Source organism: Psammomys obesus, unplaced genomic scaffold (genome assembly GCF_907164565.1).
Source record: "Psammomys obesus unplaced genomic scaffold, mPsaObe1.curated_primary_1811, whole genome shotgun sequence".
In the NCBI taxonomy this organism is placed as follows: domain Eukaryota; kingdom Metazoa; phylum Chordata; class Mammalia; order Rodentia; family Muridae; genus Psammomys; species Psammomys obesus.
In genome coordinates, this window is record NW_026596034.1 from 27,130,761 (window position 1) to 27,148,705 (window position 17,945).

Consider the following 17,945-nt stretch of genomic DNA (forward strand, 5'->3'; position numbering starts at 1 on the left):
CTTTTATGTTCTTTAGTAAAAATGTAATAGGGCTTCTAATGATTAACTTATAATTTCTGAAATGTAAAATCATACCCTTCTTCCCATCAACAATCTAATGTAGTACCATTATTTTTACTAATTTCAAATCAGTAATTTTGATGTATATGCAAATAAATTCAAAGGTGGAAGGGAATTCTGAGCACCATTTGTGGTTATGTGTTTTATTATTTGTTTTTGTTTGTTTGTTTTTTGAGACAGGGTTTCTCTCTGTAGCCTTGGCTGTCCTGGAACTCACTCTGTAGACCCAGGCTGTCCTCAAATTCAGACTCAGAGATGTCTGCCTCCTGAGTGCTGGGACTAAAGGTGTGTGCCACCCAGTTGATTTTCTTTCTTAAAACTGGCCTGGGCGTCTCAGTATTATGGCCAGGCTGGTGTCTACTTCCCAAGTGCTAGGATTATACGTGTACACCAGCATGCTTCGTTTTGTCAAATGAGTTAACTTTCTTTATGTATGAGGTAAAGTGAACTTGAAAGCCAGTCTGCAGAGCTGACAGTCTTTCCATTCACATCCTCTCTTGCTTCTGAACTTGGCCTGTCTTTTCTGGAGCACTCATTCCTGCTGGTCTTGGAACATGCTAGACGACAGGCTGCTGCTTTGTTTCCTAATACTTTTTTGTTTTCCTTCTGTCACGTCCTTCCCTATAAAGAGATCCCCAAGCTCTCCATTATTTCCTTTCAGGCCTCACATCAACCCTCCCTGCAGCACACACATATACGCATGTATACACTTATGATTTGTTATTTTTCATATGTATATGTGTGTGTGTATATATATATATATATATATGCCTGAATTTATGTATAGTGTACATGTGTTATGCAGAAGCCTGAGGACAGAAAAAGGTATGAGATTCCTTGGAAATGGAGTTACAAGTGTTGGTAAGGAACTAGAAAAGGTCATCCTGAGTGAGGTAACCCAGAAGCAGAAAAACACACGTGGTATATACTCACTTATACATGGATATTAGACATGTAGGATGAACATACTAAAATCTATAGTTATAAAGAAGCTAAAACAACAAGGAGGACCCTGGGGAAGATGCTTAATCCTCATTCAGAAGGGCAAACAGGATAGAAGTGGGAAAAGACAGGGAACAGGACAAAAGCCTACCACAGAGGGCCTCTGAAAGACTCCATCCAGCAGGGTATTGAAGCAGATGCTGAGACTCACAGTCAAACTTTGGGCAGAGTGCAGGGAATCTTTATGAAAGAAGGGAGATCTGGAGCGGACAGGAGCTCCACAAGGAGACCAACAGAGCCAAAAACAAAACAAAACAAAACAAAACAAAAACAAAACAACAACAAAAAAACCAAACAAAAAACCTGGGCCCTGGGACTCCTGCAGAGATCGATCTTCAAGCCAAGGACTATGCATGAAGAGGACCTAGACCGCCTGCTCAGATGCAGCCCATGGCAGCTCCGTCTCCAAGTGGGTTCCCTAGTAATGGGAGCAGGGGCTATCTCTGATATGCTCAGTGGCCTGTTAATTGATCACCTCCCCTGGGGGTGCAGCCTTACCTGGCCATGGAGGAAGACCATGCAGCCAATCTTGATTGAGACCTGATAGGTCAGGTCAGATAGAAAGGGAGGAGGGCCTCCCCTATCAGTGGACTAGAAGAGGGGCAAAAGAGAAGAGGGAGGGAGGCTGGGAGAGGGTTACAGCTGGGATACAAACTGAATAAATTGTGATAACAGATAGATAGATAGATAGATAGATAGATAGATAGATAGATAGATAGATAGATAGAAAGAAAGAAGTGTTGGTGAGGGCTGGAGAGATGGCTCAGTGGTTAAGAGCACTGTCTGCTCTTCCAAAGGACCCGGGTTCAATTCCCAGCACCCACATGGCAGCTAACAACTGTCCTATGCCCTCAATTCCAAGGGATCTGACATAATGCACATAAAATAATGCACATAAAATAAAATAAATTAAAAAAAAAAAAAGAAGTGTTGGTGAGTTAATGATGTGGGTGCTAGTGGCCAAACCTAGGTCCTTTGGAAGTTCAAGTGCTCTTAACTGCTGAGCCATCTTCCCAGCATTCATAACACTTGTGTTTGTTTCTTTCAGACAGTTTCCTAATATAGTCCTGGAACTCACTATGCAGACCAGGCTGGGCTTGAACTTAAGAGATCCTTGTCTCTGCTTTCTGAGTTCGGGGATTAAAGTCATGCGACACCATGTCCATCCACATCACTTCTTAGTGAGAACTTACTTAAGCTATCCTCATATGTCTCCTTGTACTTTATTATTTTCTTTTCTGTAGCATTTAACACTATTCAATAATATTTCTTGTATATTTCTGAGATTTCCTTATAAAGTTTTTCTATCCTCTCACTTAGGGAAATAGGTATCACATAATAAGCCAGAGTAGATGTTTCCTGGAATATTTTGTTCATATCTTTTTTTTGACCATGCTATCTCCCCATCTCCCAACACCCAGACCAGGTCTGACTTTGTAGCCCAAGCTGGCCTCCTATTCTGCTTTCTTGTATCAATCTGGGACTACACCTACTTTACTAGGCTTCCTTACCCCACACCGCACTCTTGGTTTTTGGATTTATATAGTGTTTAGGGGTGGGGGCATACCTGCATGGTACATGCATGGGGGTCAAAGCTGTAAATTTTGAGAGTTGATTCTCTCCTGTTACTTTGTGGGATCCAGGATCAAACTCAAGTCCTTACATGGTGGCACAAATACCTCCACCACTGAGCCTGTTTTTTTTTTTTTTTTAATCAATTTAGTTGTTCCTTTCTCCCCAACCACATATAAGGTAGGGCTTATTTTGGTTCAGTTTGAGTATTTATTGTCCACAGCAGACAATAAGTTGTGGTGGCAGAATTGTAGCTAGTTACTATTGCATCCATAGTGAAGAATCGGGTATCAATTTACATTTCTAGATACTTTATTTTAAATAGCTATTTTTATATGTATGGGTGTGTGCCTGCATGTGTGTCTGTGCGCCCCACGGATGCAGTGCCCATGAAACCCAGAAGGCGGCATTGGATCCCCGGGATTGGAGCTAAAGATGGTTGTGAGCTGCCATGTGAGTTGCTAGGTATTGAACCCAGGTCCTCTGCAAGAGCAACAGGTGCTCTTAACCACTGACCCATCTCCAGCCCCTTTTGCTACTTTTTGTACATAATACTTTTTCTAGGTTGTCATTTGATATGTACTATAAGGTTGTTTTTGCATAAGTGTTGTCCACAATTGAACCAAGGGTCATATGCATGCTAGGAAAGCATTTACCACCAAGTTTTGTAACGGCTAGGAAAATGGTCTACCAACTGAGCTTATGTTTTCAGCAGCTTCAAGGTTTTAGTTTTAAAATGTGGCCATATCTGTTCAAAACTAACCATTAAAAATGAGAAAATTTTTTCTTCAGCCTACCCAAGAATCAATGGAATACACTGCTTCCCTGAATTAGGAAGTACACTGGTTGCTAACTTTTCTTGTCTTATAGTATGCTCTGCATGTCTACAATGAGGTGATGAGTGTTGGACAGAAATATGGAATCCGGAATGCTGGGTATTATGCTCTTCGAAGTCTCCGAATTGAAAAGTTTTTTGCCTTCTGGGGTCAGGACTTAAACACCCTCACCACGCCCCTGGAATGTGGAGGAGAGTCTCGAGTGAAGTTGGAGAAGGTACCATTTATCACACTCTCCCTTGTGCCTCTCAGCTGAGCGGTGTGATCTGTCTGGGATGGGGAGAGCTGAACACATCAAGAGCAGGGAAGAAAGGGAAGTGTTAGCTAGCATCAGGTAAAGTCACAAGGAACAGTGCTCTCAGGACAGGAAACTTACTTGTGGGGTACACATCGTCACATGAAGTCCCAACACCCTAACACGTTTACATTGCCATAATAAGGTTTTAGTCGACTGTGGCCGTTCATAAGTGTACCACAGTATTTATCCAGTTAGTCATCTTACAGCCAGCTGCCTAATTTTCTTAAAACAAACATATTTTAAACTTTTAATTCTGTGTATGCATTTCCGTGCAGTTGTCAAAAGGGCACTGGGAAGTGAGCTTGGGTCCTGTAGAACTCTTTTAACTTCTGAGCTATCTCTCCACCCCCAGGCATTATTTAGAAAACTGTAATTCAACAAAGAGAATCTTTCCCACCTCTGAACATCATCCTGTGTGCTGTGTCCTCTTGGCTTCTCAGAAGCAGCAGTTTGTTTCTGTTTTAGAGTGTTAATACGGTACAAGTATGACAGTGTGTGATTTTCCCCTGCCCACTGCCCACCTTTAACCTAGATGGTGTTAAGTTTGTACCTGGCTTTATTTACAACAACGTATTTGGGAGTTCCTTGTCAGTACATTTGGAGTTGCTGTCTTTATTTTCTGAAACGGTCTCACTATGTAGTCCTAGCTGGCCTGGAACTTTCTATATAGACCAGCGTTGGCGTACTTTTGAAAAAACTCTTTTATTTCTTTTCTTTTGCTCCCTACTTCATCCCAATCCCTTCCAATACCCCAACACCAGGTAGGAAGGAGAAAGGGTTAGTGGGAGAGGGGGCACAATTCTCTTAGCTGCTTCCTGCTGGTTAGGGTTGTTGGGTTCCTTGCAGCCAGTCCAATCCTCATTTCAGGGGATCTCCAACTTCTTGTCTCAGTGCAACAGGAGTCGTAGGGAGAAGCAGCATCAGCCTTGTTATTTCTTGGCGCTCTACCATGTTCTCTGGGCTCTGGCATGTATTCTCTCTCCAGAGTCCTCAGATTTAAACTGTCTGTAGCTGGTAAAGAGCTCCTCTCTGAGCCCATGTAAGGCAAATAGTCTGCTGCTGTGGACTGTCTGAATCAGTCCCACATCCCAAAACAAACACGTTTACATCCACAACAGACCAGGCTGAACTTGGACTCAGATCTGCCAGCCTCTACCTCTCAAGGGCTGAGATTAAAGGTGTGTGCCCTCATGCCCAGCTATAGTATTCCTTTTGGCCACAAGCATATTAATTGTGAAAAATGACATGTTGTTACTTTTGTGCTGTGAAAATGTTAACTCACTAAAATGACCTGTATTTTAATTAGATATAATCACTATTAAATTTATTCATTAATTAAATTTATATGTAACTATATGCATTGGTACATAAAGATGCATGGGCTTTTTGTTGGAAGTACACCAAAGCTACTTCTACTTTTATGGAACTGGTTCTTTGCTGCCAACTTTACACAGGTTCTGGGGCTCAAACTCAGGTTTTTAGGCTTGTGTGATTAAGAGCATTTATCTGATGAACCATCTTTCCATCCCTCTAGCGAGTATTCTTGATTTTCCAAATTTTCTAACATTCTTTGTTCCATGTAGGCTTGTGATTGAAGTCTGTTCACAGAAGCATGTACTTCTGCTGTTAAAAAAGTTCTTTGGTGTCTCTGCTGTGAACGCAGCTTTTTACAATTCCTAAAATGCCATTTTCCTAAAGCTAGGAATGTAGGCTGTATGTGTGTGCTACATTCCACTGCACTTACCCATCAGTTCCCACTTTTACCTGCCAAGGGCTGTCACAGACTGGTATCTCAGGTTCTTTGCCCCTCTTTTCTTTCCTAGGGCATAGATTTTATCGGTCGGGATGCCCTGCTGCAGCAGAAGCAGAATGGGGTATATAAACGCCTTGCTATGTTCATCCTGGATGACCATGACACAGACCTGGACCTGTGGCCTTGGTGGGGAGAACCCATTTACCGGAATGGAAAGTATGCTGGCAAGACCACCAGTAGTGCCTATAGTTACACTCTTGAGCGTCACGTATGCCTGGGTTATGTACACAATTTTTCTGAGGACAGTGGGGAGGAGCAGGTGGTGACAACGGATTTCATCAACCGAGGAGAATATGAAATTGACATTGCAGGACATCGGTTTCAGGCCAAGGCCAAGCTCTACCCTGTCACCTCCTTTTTTACTCACAAGCGTAGAAAGGATGATGTGGAGCTGAGTGACTTTCATGGGAAGTAATGCCAAGACATCCTCCCTTCCTCCCATTCTCTCACCTTGAGGGAGCATCATTCCGGGAGCTGACTTTTTTCTCTGTTCTTGTCTCTTTATGGGAGGTACCTTTGTCCTCTATTTGAATTTTCAATTTGACTTACTTTAAAAACTTCTTTGAAAGCCTTTCTTGTCCCCCCATTTTTTCCTTTGCTGTCACCCCTCCTAATACTCCAGGCTCTTCTCATCCCTCCAGCAGGCTCACATTCCCACAGTGGAAGGCAGAAGCCACTTGTGGTGTCAGGTTAAGGTGACAGGCTGATTGTTAAATTTCATCGTAAGGCATATGGTCATTTTTAAGTCTTGGGGCAAAAGTCCATTTCCCTTGGGCTGGGATTCTTAAGAGTAACCTGCTAACTTTGGCAGAATATGTGTGTCTGATGCAGCCCGGGAATAACTTGTGTCTTAACCAGGCAGATGATTCTGTCCCACTGTGCTGTAAGCTGCCACCTGGTACCTCTTAACCATCTACCTCACTGATGAGAGGGACTGCATGGACACTGCTCTGTGGAAGGGACTAGTAGTTAACCTGGCACCCCCGTTTCCCAACTTTGTCCTTAGATCTTTGGGCCCAGGCAACCTGACTGCAATTTTATTTTCTGCTATTCTGTATAATGAGGTTGGTTGTTTCTTAGCCGAGTGAGTATATGTGTATGCCAGTATTTGAAACGAGTAGGAGCAGTGTGAATGCAGATGTTGAGTTCCTTCTATTAGAAGAGTGCTGCTTTTCTTTCAGCTAATCATAGGTCAGCAAGCTATCCCTTCTTGATTTTCCTCAGACGGCTTCTAGCCTCATCTGTGCCTTCTATAGCCTGCCTACATCCTCAACATTCATTCTTACTCCTTTAGAAGAGGGAGAGGGATTAGGTAGGGTGAGTAAGACATGCTGTACATACTGCATTCCAGAGAGCTACCAGATTCCCAAATTTTACACCCTTAGTATGAACAGAGCCACATTTAATTACCATGGAGAGCTGTAAGGACAATTTTCCATCTTTTCTTTCCACACTTCCCCTGGTACCCATGCACATCCAGCCCTCCTGACAGAATTTTGAAATGGAAAATTCACTACACATTTCAGTGGTACTGCTATTTTCTTTTTGTGGGATGGCTTAACACTGGAACTCTGGCTAGTCTCAAATTTGTGGTGGTCCACCTGCCCTAGTCTCGTGAGCACCAGGGGGTTGTGACAGTGTTTTCTGAAAGTAAACTTGGATGTCACAGGCTATGCTAGGTAACACCAACACTTAATTTTCTCTTGTATACAAACTGCCCCAGTGTGGATTATGAGAACCTTTAGTTCTCTGAGCAGTTGGGAGGCAGGTGGATCTTTGTGAGTTCAAGGCCAGCACATTCTACAAAGCACGTTTCAGGATAGCCAGCACTACACAGAGAAACCCTGTCTCAAAAAAATCTCCAGAGACAGCCTTTAATTCAGCGTAGTTCTGGAAGCATTGGTTCTGTAAATTCTTAATAGAAATCCTTCACTTAATTAGAGCAGCTCAAATTTCTATAGAACTGTTATTCAGACTACTCTTTTTACACATTTCTTACTATTTTTTTTTCCAGCTAGACCACTCCTACTTGGCTTCTGATAAGATTTTAATTAATCTGTAAAAAAGGTACACAATTTGCTGTGAAGGGGGATTGCTGTTCTGGAGGAAATGTGTATTTAATGAGATGAGAGGTGCTGTTTCTAGGCAAAGGGAAGAGAGGAGAAATACTCTGCTAATGAGCTGATCAAGGCAACAGCAGCAGTGGACCACTGAGGAGATCAAGAGCAGGCCCTTAGCTGACCTATGAAGATGAAAGTAGATACACACAATGCCAGGTATTTTGTGTTCTTTCCAATATGGTTGATGGTTGTAAACATTCCAGAGTCTGTGTGAATGAAAGTTTATTTGGAATTGAATACAAAAGAATTTTTGACCTGTGCATTAATAGTAACAATGTAGCAGCAGGCTGGGCATGGTGGCACACACCTGTAATTCCAGCATTCCAGAGGGAGGCAGAGGCAGGCCGATCTCTGCGAGTTTGAGGCCAGCCTGGTCTACAAAGCAAGTTCTGGACAGAGAAACCCTGTCTTGAAAAACCACAAAGATGTAGCAGCAATGTAGCGGCAAATCTGCTCTTTAACGATTCAGAAAACCCCCACAACTTCCAAAATAGTTAAGTTTTAAAATTTGGTGTGCCATTATTATAGTATATTCTTCAACTACAAATGTCATCAAGAGTACTTTCAGCATATATTTTGAGTCTTTTCTTCACTTGTTAGTCTCAAAGTTGGAGAGAAACCACTGTATTCCAAAAACATACAGCAACTTTCTAGGAAGTCTTCAGTTAGAAGTTCTGGCTGTTGCTGTTTTCAGCTCGCAGGCAGTGCTTGACTTGCTGAGGCTTTTTCTATGGTGGGTGTCATACACACCTTACATTAGTTGAGGGGGCCGTTTACCTGGAACACCTGATCCAGAAGTGTTGGAGGGGCATTCTAGGCTTCTTGAAGTAGAAGCAGGTTAACAACAGAAATGCTAAGTCCAGAGCAGTGGTACTCAACTGTGGGATATGACCCCTTTGGGGTTGGACAACCTTGACCCTTTCATGAGTCATCTAAGACCATTGGAAAACACAAATATTTAATTATGATTCATATTAGCAGCAAACTTACAGCAACGAAAATAATTTTATGGTTGGGGTCAGCACAGCATGAGGAACTGTAATGAAAGGGTTGCAGCATTAGGAAGGTTGAGAACCATTGCGCTAGAGGCGTGACTGAAAATCCAGGAAGACTAAGACTGTACATCCTCAGTTGTGAGACATTTCCAGCTCTTGGACAGTGAGGCTGTCTCGGCTTGCCTTGTATGACAACACACTGTGGGGAGCCAGTCAGCTTTAAGGGGATGAACACTTCGGCTTTAGGTGACAGGTTCTCTGGAATAATCTGTTGTCACATTTCTTTCCCAGAAGTGAGGGGTTCCATGTTCTTTGATAAATCTCTTTGAACAAGGTAACAAAGATTATATATATATATGAGCTAGGGTTAGTAGTTTTCTGGGATCCTTCTGGAAACGATACGAATGAAGGCTTTCTTTCCCCTTAGCTGTTCATGCCACATGCAACACCCGTTTCTCAGCACTACCACAGTCATTTGAAATGTACTCAAACTTCTAGCAGAGTTCCCTTCCATGACAGGTACTCACCTTATAGAAAGGGACAAGGAGCAAAGGCTTGAATGGTCTGAATTGTTCTTCTGTGGGTCCCTACAGGCCTCATTAGTCCTGGGACACAGGATCATGTAACAGCACCAAACTGTAGCTTCATTTTGGTCTCTTAAGAGCCCATTTGTGCAGGAGTGGAATACAGCCACTTCAGCTTGGCTCAGTACTTTCTGGCCTGTCTCCTTTACACCTAATATATTCTAGGCTGTTGTGTTCAAGCAAGAAGCGTAACTAAACATGAAAAACAAATTTGTAGGTTTTAGTATTCCACTGCTCTGCTGTTGGATATGGATGGTAGTGCCAGTATGAGTTACAAATACTGGGATCTGCTAAAGGTATGCTGTTTCACTGAAGACTCACAGCTTTGATTTTCCGGTCAATTGTTCTCTAGCTTAGGAACAAACATTTGCTAGCATCTGAAAAATTCATCACCACACTTTGAGAGAATTTATGCCTTATAGTATTGGTACCAGTCCTGGGAAGAGTAATTCCATCAGCCTGTTTGCCAAAGTCAGCTACAGATTTCATCCTTGTATCTGTTGATTCTTAGCCAAGGAAACTAATTTATAATATTTGGGGTAATGAAGAATAAGCTGTCATTTTTCATTTTCTGCATCCCAACACCCCCACCTCACAAATGTTGATAAGCAGCATAGTATCAACACAACCTTTCTTGGCTAGAGAATGTTCATCTTGTGCTTACATCTGTAGGCACACAGACTGAGAAGGTGAGTAGGTGAAATGTGTTATCTGAGCTATGGGTTGATTGGCAGTACCTCTCTTCCTCTGCCACTACTGCTTTTGGTCTACAAGGTGCTGATCTGCAAGCCCCCATTTTCAAGTCAATGTGGGGCTTTCTCCTGCAGTCCCTAACTTTTTCACAGTGAGTGTTTCATAACGCCTTTGCCTTCTCTGTTAAGCATCAGCATTTCCCCTATATAAGACTCTTGGCCTCACTAAGCACTTTTCCACTTCTGAATAATTATATACATTTTCTTCATATTTTGAGTCACCGGTTTTAAATCTTTGCAAACATCTACCTCCTTGTCTTTCTGTCTGTGAAGGACAGACTACAAGAGGAGGGGAAGTTATTTTTATCATGTTTCAAAACATCTATGCCAAGATTTCTTTGCACACCAAGAACTGAAGCTTGGAACATTTCTCTCAGCCCAGTTCTAGTGCCTTACACTCCAGAATGTCCAGTAGTGGACTGAGATAGGAAGAAAGTGGAATGTTGTCTGTGGGGTCTCAGCCCTCCTATCAGTCCTCCTTCCTCAGAATAATCTGGGTGTGGGGTAAAAAGTTCTGTAGCTCATTTCATTGAACGCTTTTTTAGTTCATATGTAACTCTCTGGTTGATGCTTAAACTATATAAAGCACCAGTACGATTACTATAAAACTCTAGAAATTTGCATTTAGCTCTTTTCTTTCCTGTGTAGTGTCAGCATGTGGTCTTAAGGAGATTCTAGGTATTGGAGTAAATAAAAAACTTTTCCTGAGCAGACTCAGTTGATTTTGGACACATGGAGTAACTATGCTTTTTATGACCAGAATTCTTTCTAGATTGCTGGATTTCAATTGAGATTTTCTTTTCATGTATTAGGTGTATGTATAAATGAATAAACTGATGTTTTCATAACTACTGTCCCGTCCACTTGTTAAACGTCCTTTAACTTCGTTACAACGTGTTATTTGCCTTCTAAAGGATGAAATAAAACCACTTACACCCGTAATACTAAGGGTTTTAGAAACCCAGGTAAAGAAGAGACAGGCTTATGGCAAATTCTCTGAGCAGCCTTGTAGAGAAGAAAACCTTCTGGGTAAGAATGAACATGAGCCATTGCTATATGCATAGAAGCAAGCCCATGTTTGTGTAAAAGAGGGACAAAGAGAATTAGCCAGCCAGAGAGGGGGCGAGTACCACAATTCTAAAAACCATGCAGCTAAAATCTCAAAGGACAATTATAAGCCTCTTGGATACCCAGTCCCTCCCCAGTGGGGATACAGTGCCTCTCACCATGCAAGCATGGGAGGCAAGTTTAACAAATATACTGCTGGAAATACTGATCGCGATCCCTTAGAGGCCAACTGGTAACATCCTGGAAAAATAAACCAGAAACTCATTGGGTAAGTATTCCAAGAAGAAAAATAGTTATGAAGACGCTGGGTGTGGTGCCACACGCCTGTAATCCCAGCACCAGGGAAGAGGTCAAGGCTATTGTGGGATACACGTCTTCCAAAAAATTCCAAAAACCTTACCAATTTAGGAAGCTATAAAATCTAAAAAGAAAATGATTTTTAAAATAACTGTTTGACCTGCCAGTGGTGGCACATGTCTTTAATCCCAGTACTTTGGAGGCAGAAGTCAGGGCTACACAGAGAAACCCTGCTTTAAAAGAAACAAAAACCGTTTTCCTGTTTTAATTATAGCCTTGCCTAACTGTCCCCCTTCAAGGTAAAAACAAGTTTAGAAATGTCTTTAAAGACAGTAAAGTATAGCGAGGCGTGGTGGTTCACACCTTTAATCCCAGCACTCAGGAGGCAAAGGCAGGTGGGTCTCCGAGTTCCAGGTCAGTGAGGGCTATGTACAGAGAGCCTGTCCCTAAATAAGCATCCAACCAAACAATAAAAGCAAAAGGTTAAAAAAGGCCACCAAGCAAGCAAAGCACAGAATAAATGACAATTATATACCAAGGCCCAAATGCACGCAGCGCGTCACTGCTGCTTCCTTTCTGACATTACCGGCACCAACCAAGGCGTAGACTTGACTTACATCATGTTGTGCTCTTAAACAAGGTATTTTATAGGACTTTAATGTCCCTGATAAGTGCTAATAGTTTAAAGAAACTTCTTCAAACAACTCAAATTTTAAGGATTAATTTATTATTTATATAGCATGCTACCTGTATGCGTGCCTGAACACCAGAAGAGGGCACTAGGTCTCAGCGTAGACGGTTGTGAGCCACCTTGTGGTTGCTGGAATTGAACTCAGGACCTTTGGAAGAGCAGCCAGTGTTCTTAACCTCTGAGCCATCTCTCCAGCTCCCAACGTCGCAAACTCTAACACAGCACACTTCTACGTCGTGCACAGCTTGCCCCAGGCCTAAACATAATTTTAAGAAGTTTACTGTCTGTGCTCACTGTGCGTGTGGAAGTCGGGACAAATGGCCAGTTCTTGCCTACCATGAGGGTTCCTGGGGATTAAACTCTGGTCCTCAGGCTTGGCTGCAAGTGCCCCTACCTGCTGACTCAGCTCGCCAGCTCACCAACCAGAGAGCTGCTTATCTAGGGACCTAACTGGATCAAAATTTGTACCCAGTCAGACATGCTTGCAAACACCTGTAATTCCAACATCTGAAAGCTAGCTAGATGTCCAAGACCAGTTTCGTCTACATAGTGATTTGGGGGCCACCTTAGGCTACACAGGACTGTCTTGGATGCTTGCATCCATCTACAACTCATAGACCAAACCCCTCTCCTTGGAGACCACAGTGTCAAACATAAGTGCTTGAAGTCTGCATCAACTCAAGTGGGTCCCTACTTGTAAAAGACAATCCACTCTATATCCGAGGTGACCACTGCCTGCAAGCCTACAATCTTGACTCTTTATTAAAGCACTGAAGGGAGTTGGGAAACAAGTTACCTAATCCTGATTTTATTGGGAAGCATTAGCCCTGTTTATATCAATCTCTGACCCTCCCAGGACTACCTACTCCCTGATCTCTTTGCATCAGTCTCTTACCCTCCATCTTCAGACACAATCAGCAAATTCAGTCTCTTTGTAGTCAATGGTAGAAACCTACTTTAAAGCACAATACAAAGGACCAGGTCTGGGGTTGAATTTTTACAAATTTATGTTGCCTTAGCATTGGTGTGTGTATACAAAAAGTGGCACATACCTTTGGTCCCAGCGCTGAGAAGGTAGAGGCAAGATCTCTGTGAGTTTGAGGCCAGCCTGGTCTACAGAGTGAGCTCTAGGACACAAATTCTGCACTCAAGTGCCAGTTGGACTTTCTCACGAGGCCAATCTCTGTTACCTTTGAGCTTCAAGGTTCCATGTACTAATTTTGTTAGAGGATGAATAAATACAGAGATAATACCCAGACAGATGCTTCCGGCGACCTCTTCCCTGTGGACTTGCTGGACATAACTGGCTTGATTCTGTTAGTTCCCTGACGTTACAACTTACGTGGGTTGTGCGGAGGAGTGAGCGGACTGGTGGTCACATTTTTTTGCTACTTACCTAGGGGAACTTGAATATGCTTGTTTTAATCTCACCGAGCGGGACTGAAGGTATACTTAAGTCGTAGAGGACTTGCCTACCATTCCTAAGGCTCTTGGTTTCATATCTGGCACTACAAAAAAAAATTAAACAAAGTAAACATTAAGCGTCAACACGCCCTCAACCCTGGCTCTGCTGCCCTATGAAGGTATCCAATCTCAGCAGTGTCTGCCTTATTCCCCATTCCTGAAGGAAATGAAAGGGGAATAAAGGGATTCTTGCACACTTTCTTATATAAAACACCACCCATTTACTTATTGTTTGCTTCTTCAGTTACTCCACAGGGCTCTGGCCCTACCGCACAGTGGCACGGACACTGCCCTCACCAAAAACACTGAATTCACTGGTTTTAGAGGATCTCTCTCACACCACACCCTTAAGACCACAGACCATGCCTTCCTACTTGCACACAGGTTCCTGGTTTCACTTCTTTAGCTCCTGGCTCACACCTCTTTGCGGGAGCCTGTCTTCTTCTACCCGGAGCCTTCCCATCTTTTCCCCTTTCTTTTAGTATCAGCACAACCCATGGCCTGACCCAAGAAGCCTGCACCCTGAGCTTCAGATCTGTTTCTCAAGTAAACAATGGCCATGCCCACTTGATCCCACAGGGAAAACCCAGCACACCCAAACGCAAACAAACCTTCACCCTCCAGGCTTCCCGCACCGTGTCTGTTCCCAGTGGCTCCACACGCTAGAATCCAGAGTGTCACCCGGCTTTCTCCCTTTCTCCTCTCTTCTCCATTCACTTCTCAGGACGTTCCCATCCAGTTACATCCTAAATCTCACACAGACACATCTACTCTCCAAATCCCCTGGACCTCTGGCTCTTGCTGGAATCAATTACCAGCACCACATGGGGTGCACACTCGTCTCTAACTGCATTTCCAGTTAATTCGATGCCCTCTTCTGACGTTCGTGGACGTCAAGCACTTACGTGGCGCACAAACATACTTCTAGGCAAAACACTCAGAAAATACATGTAGTTAAGTATGTATTTAAGTAGCTTAAAAGAAGAAAAAAGTACACCAGGAATGAGTCTACTCCAGAAGGTCTGGCAGCAAAACCAAAGTTCCGCGGTGGAAAGGAGGTAAAGCCAGGAAAATAGACACTGAAGACCTCAAACTCGTTCAAATTGAAACGTCAGCAAGGTTAAATTTTTTTTGTGTATGTATTTTCTTGAAATTCGTGAAAATAGCTGTGTATCTCCAGCAGTAAGAGTAACGTCTAAATAGTCTTAAGACCCAGACTGATCCTGCTCAGATCTCACCCCAACAAGGTGAAGACAGCTCTATCCGGGAGTAGTGCTCGCACCTGTAACTCCCACCACACCGGATGCGGAATCAGGAGGCATGTTCCACGTTCCAGGTGTGCCTGGGCTACAGTGCGAGACCCTGTCTTTAGAAGACAAAAACAGTGCCAGTTCTAACAACCCCTGAATTCTTCCTCCGGTAATTCTTCCTCTTTGTGAGCCACAGGTCACAAAGAGCGACTGCAGAATGGAGGCGGACGCATCCCTACAGGGAACTCGGGGATCACCGGGACAAGAGTAAAAGCAACAGACTCTGACTCTGAACAGTCATTCCGATCCTGCAGGTTCGGCATGCTCAACAGAGTTCAAGAAGATGATCCAAGTCCCTGCCGCCAAAAAGCGGACCCTTAAAGGATGTCTTTACCACTGGACCCTCGACCACAGCACCATCCCTATACATCAAGACTGCACAAATGCTCAGAGTGGACTTGGAGACCGCGGACTCGAACCTCAGGACCATACACAACAGTCCCCTCAAGTCACCCACTGGAACCCACCGCCCTGAGGTAGTCTCTGACAGGAGGTGATAAGGCACAGCCGAACCGCACGATGCCAGGTGGGAAAACAACTCGGAGACGCGGGAGCACAGCTGGCCGCGACAGCAGGTGCGTGGCCGCCAGAGCGGAGCCAGCCCCGAGGCCCGGCCGCCCTCGGGAGAGCCGGCGCGCAGGCCCGGGGCAGCCGGCGCGGGTCCCCGCGTCCCGCACAGCTCGGCTGCCTCAACCCAACCGCACCGCACCGCACCGCCTCGGAGACCAGGAGCAGCAGCCGGGAGCCGGAGGCCAAAGCTCCGAGGACAGGGGCGTTGGGGGCGCAGACGTTCACGGGACGGAAAGGCCGCCCGGACCGGCAGGTCGTGGCCGCCTTCCTACCTCGGGGGCCCGCGGCTGGCGGACAGCGCGCTCACACACGCCCGGCCGAAGGGAAGCGCAGCGCAGCGGCCGAAGAGGGTCTGCGCGGGCCGGAAAGGGGGACGGGGCACGGGAGGGAGGCGGGACGCAGAGCGAGAAGTTCCGGGACCGCAGGGGCCCGCGACCTTCCGCGCTTTACGGCCCGCGGCAAGGGTAAGGCGGGCGCGCGCGCCGGCGCCGTGACGTCACCCCGACGGTCCGGCCCGCACGTGGGCTTGTTTGGGCCTCGCTAGACCACGCCCCTCCCGCGACGCCTCCGCCTCCGCCTCCGCCTCCGCCTCCGCCTCCGCCTCCGCCAAGATGGTGGCGTCGTGCGGGAAGCTGCCCGCCTCGGGCTTCGATCCCAGGCCTCCGCCGCGCTCCGTTTCCGCCTAGAGCCCGGACATCGGAGCCGGGCCACAGCCTCGTCTGCGCCGGGCCCGAGCCCGGGTCCTGCTGCGTCGGGTCCGCGGCCCAGAGCCACATCTCGGGCCGGTGGTCGCCCCGTTCTCTGGCGCTGCGCGTCGCCTGAGGCCTTCCTGGGCTAGGCCTTGGCAGAGCCCATCGCAGAGCTTGTTCTGCGGGCCTGGCCGGACCTCGGAGGCCCGGTCGGCCGACCTGACTCCCCGCCTTACTCCCTGCGCCTTTCCAGCTCGTCTCTGCCCACAGGCCTCAGAAACGCCTTCCGTCCCCTCCAGCTCTCAGTCACAACTACCAGTTTCTTTCCTCCTCAGAACTCATCACTAGCTCAGATACATGTGTTCGCTGCGTGCCCTTACACCGCTGTAGACGCGCTGCTCCGATTTCTAGAGGACCAGACCTTACTCAGGTGTGGCTTCTCACTCAGTACCTTCTACCTGCACCTGGCACACGGTCAGATACATCCTTCCCACCGATAACAATAGAAATGGTGCTATGCCAAAGCACCTTTGGCTAAGCTCTTCAGTTGTCGTTCTTTGATTCAAGCCTGTCTTGTCTCAGGCCAGTCATTATAGCTGGCTGCCAGTTGTCAGGCATTGTGCCGGGTGACAGGTTTAGCATCGAACAAGATAGAGGCTCTGCTTTTAAAGAATGTCAATAACGTTCCAAAGACTGTCTCCACATGGTGCCATTTCCATTCCGTGGCCACAGACTGTGAGTGAGAGCTGGGAGTGGAGGCCTCTACTCAGGTCACGTTCCTTGTTTCTGAGACATGAACATTCAATGCATGTGAGTTCCTCTGGTAGATGAATGTTTTCCTGTTTTAGCTAAGAGCTTAAGGGTCTATCTCCCCCCAAATGGTAACTTGTTAAAAGGAACGTAAGACAACCAGCAACATTACTGGGGAAGTCTCTCGTGATGCCCAGAGGCGGTAATTTGGGGAAAAAAAATATCACAAGTGTTCATATGAGCCATCTGCTTCATGTGTCTAGGCTTGCAAAATTGATGATGGAAGGGTTACAAGAGTTGATGGGCAGGAGGTAGCCACGTCGCTTGCTGTTTCCCCCCTCTTTGCCGTTATTGACTGCTTCTCCCTTCTAAGGACCCAAGTCCAAAACCTTGCGTGACGTGTACCAAGGTTTGTCCTCTGTGGTTCTCAAAACAAATAGTAAACTTGAGGCACACTCCAGAAGATTGCTTTAAAAAAAAATTCACTTTCAAAAAGAGGCGTATATGTGCATAGATGCGTGTATGTGCATAGAGGTGTCTGTGCATAGATTGTCTAGGTGCATAGATTGTCTAGGTGCATAGATTGTCTAGGTGCATAGATTGTATAGGTGCATAGATTGTATAGGTGCATAGATTGTATATGTTCATAGATTGTATATGTGCATAGAGGCGTCTATGTGCATAGATTGTATATGTGCATAGATTGTTTATGTGCATAGAGGCGTCTATGTGCATAGATTGTATATGTGCATAGAGGCGTCTGTGTGCATAGATTGTATATGTGCATAGATTGTCTATGTGCATAGGTGCGTCTATGTGCATAGATGTTCCTCCTGCATGTTTTTACCTGCCTCATCTGTATGCCTGGTGTTCAGAGGCCAAAAGGTGGCCTCCGGGCCCCGGGACTGTAGCCAAACAGCTGAGAAGTCAGTGCTGGGAACTGAACCCAGGTCATGTGGAAGAGCTACCGGTGCTCTCCACCCATGTGACGTCTCTCCTCCCCTCCACTTTCTGCTCTTGGACAGGATCCAGGTTCAGGTCCCAGCACCCACATGACATCTTATGCCACCCTGT

At 45.4% G+C, this 17,945-nt stretch overlaps 1 protein-coding gene and 1 long non-coding RNA gene across 3 annotated transcripts in view; one reads left to right on the forward strand and one right to left on the reverse strand.

Annotated features, from left to right (window-relative positions):
* Pdpr (pyruvate dehydrogenase phosphatase regulatory subunit) overlaps positions 1 to 10,883 on the forward strand; it is a 44,715-nt gene extending 33,832 nt beyond the window's left edge. Inside the window, exons 17-18 of the mRNA XM_055620782.1 lie at positions 3,505 to 3,687; positions 5,592 to 10,883. Of these exons, the coding sequence (XP_055476757.1) occupies positions 3,505 to 3,687; positions 5,592 to 5,996 (588 nt within the window). The 3' untranslated portion in view covers positions 5,997 to 10,883. The remainder of the gene's footprint in view (positions 1 to 3,504; positions 3,688 to 5,591) is intronic.
* Positions 7,859 to 15,878, reverse strand: LOC129686754 (uncharacterized). Of its 2 annotated transcripts, none has more exons than XR_008721696.1 (2): positions 15,705 to 15,878; positions 7,859 to 13,596 (listed from the first exon to the last, which is right to left on the reverse strand). It is a non-coding gene; the product is annotated as an uncharacterized LOC129686754 (long non-coding RNA). The 2 variants fall into 2 exon arrangements; XR_008721695.1 differs by having other exon boundaries at positions 15,330 to 15,878.
* Between the last annotated feature and the right edge of the window lie 2,067 nt (positions 15,879 to 17,945).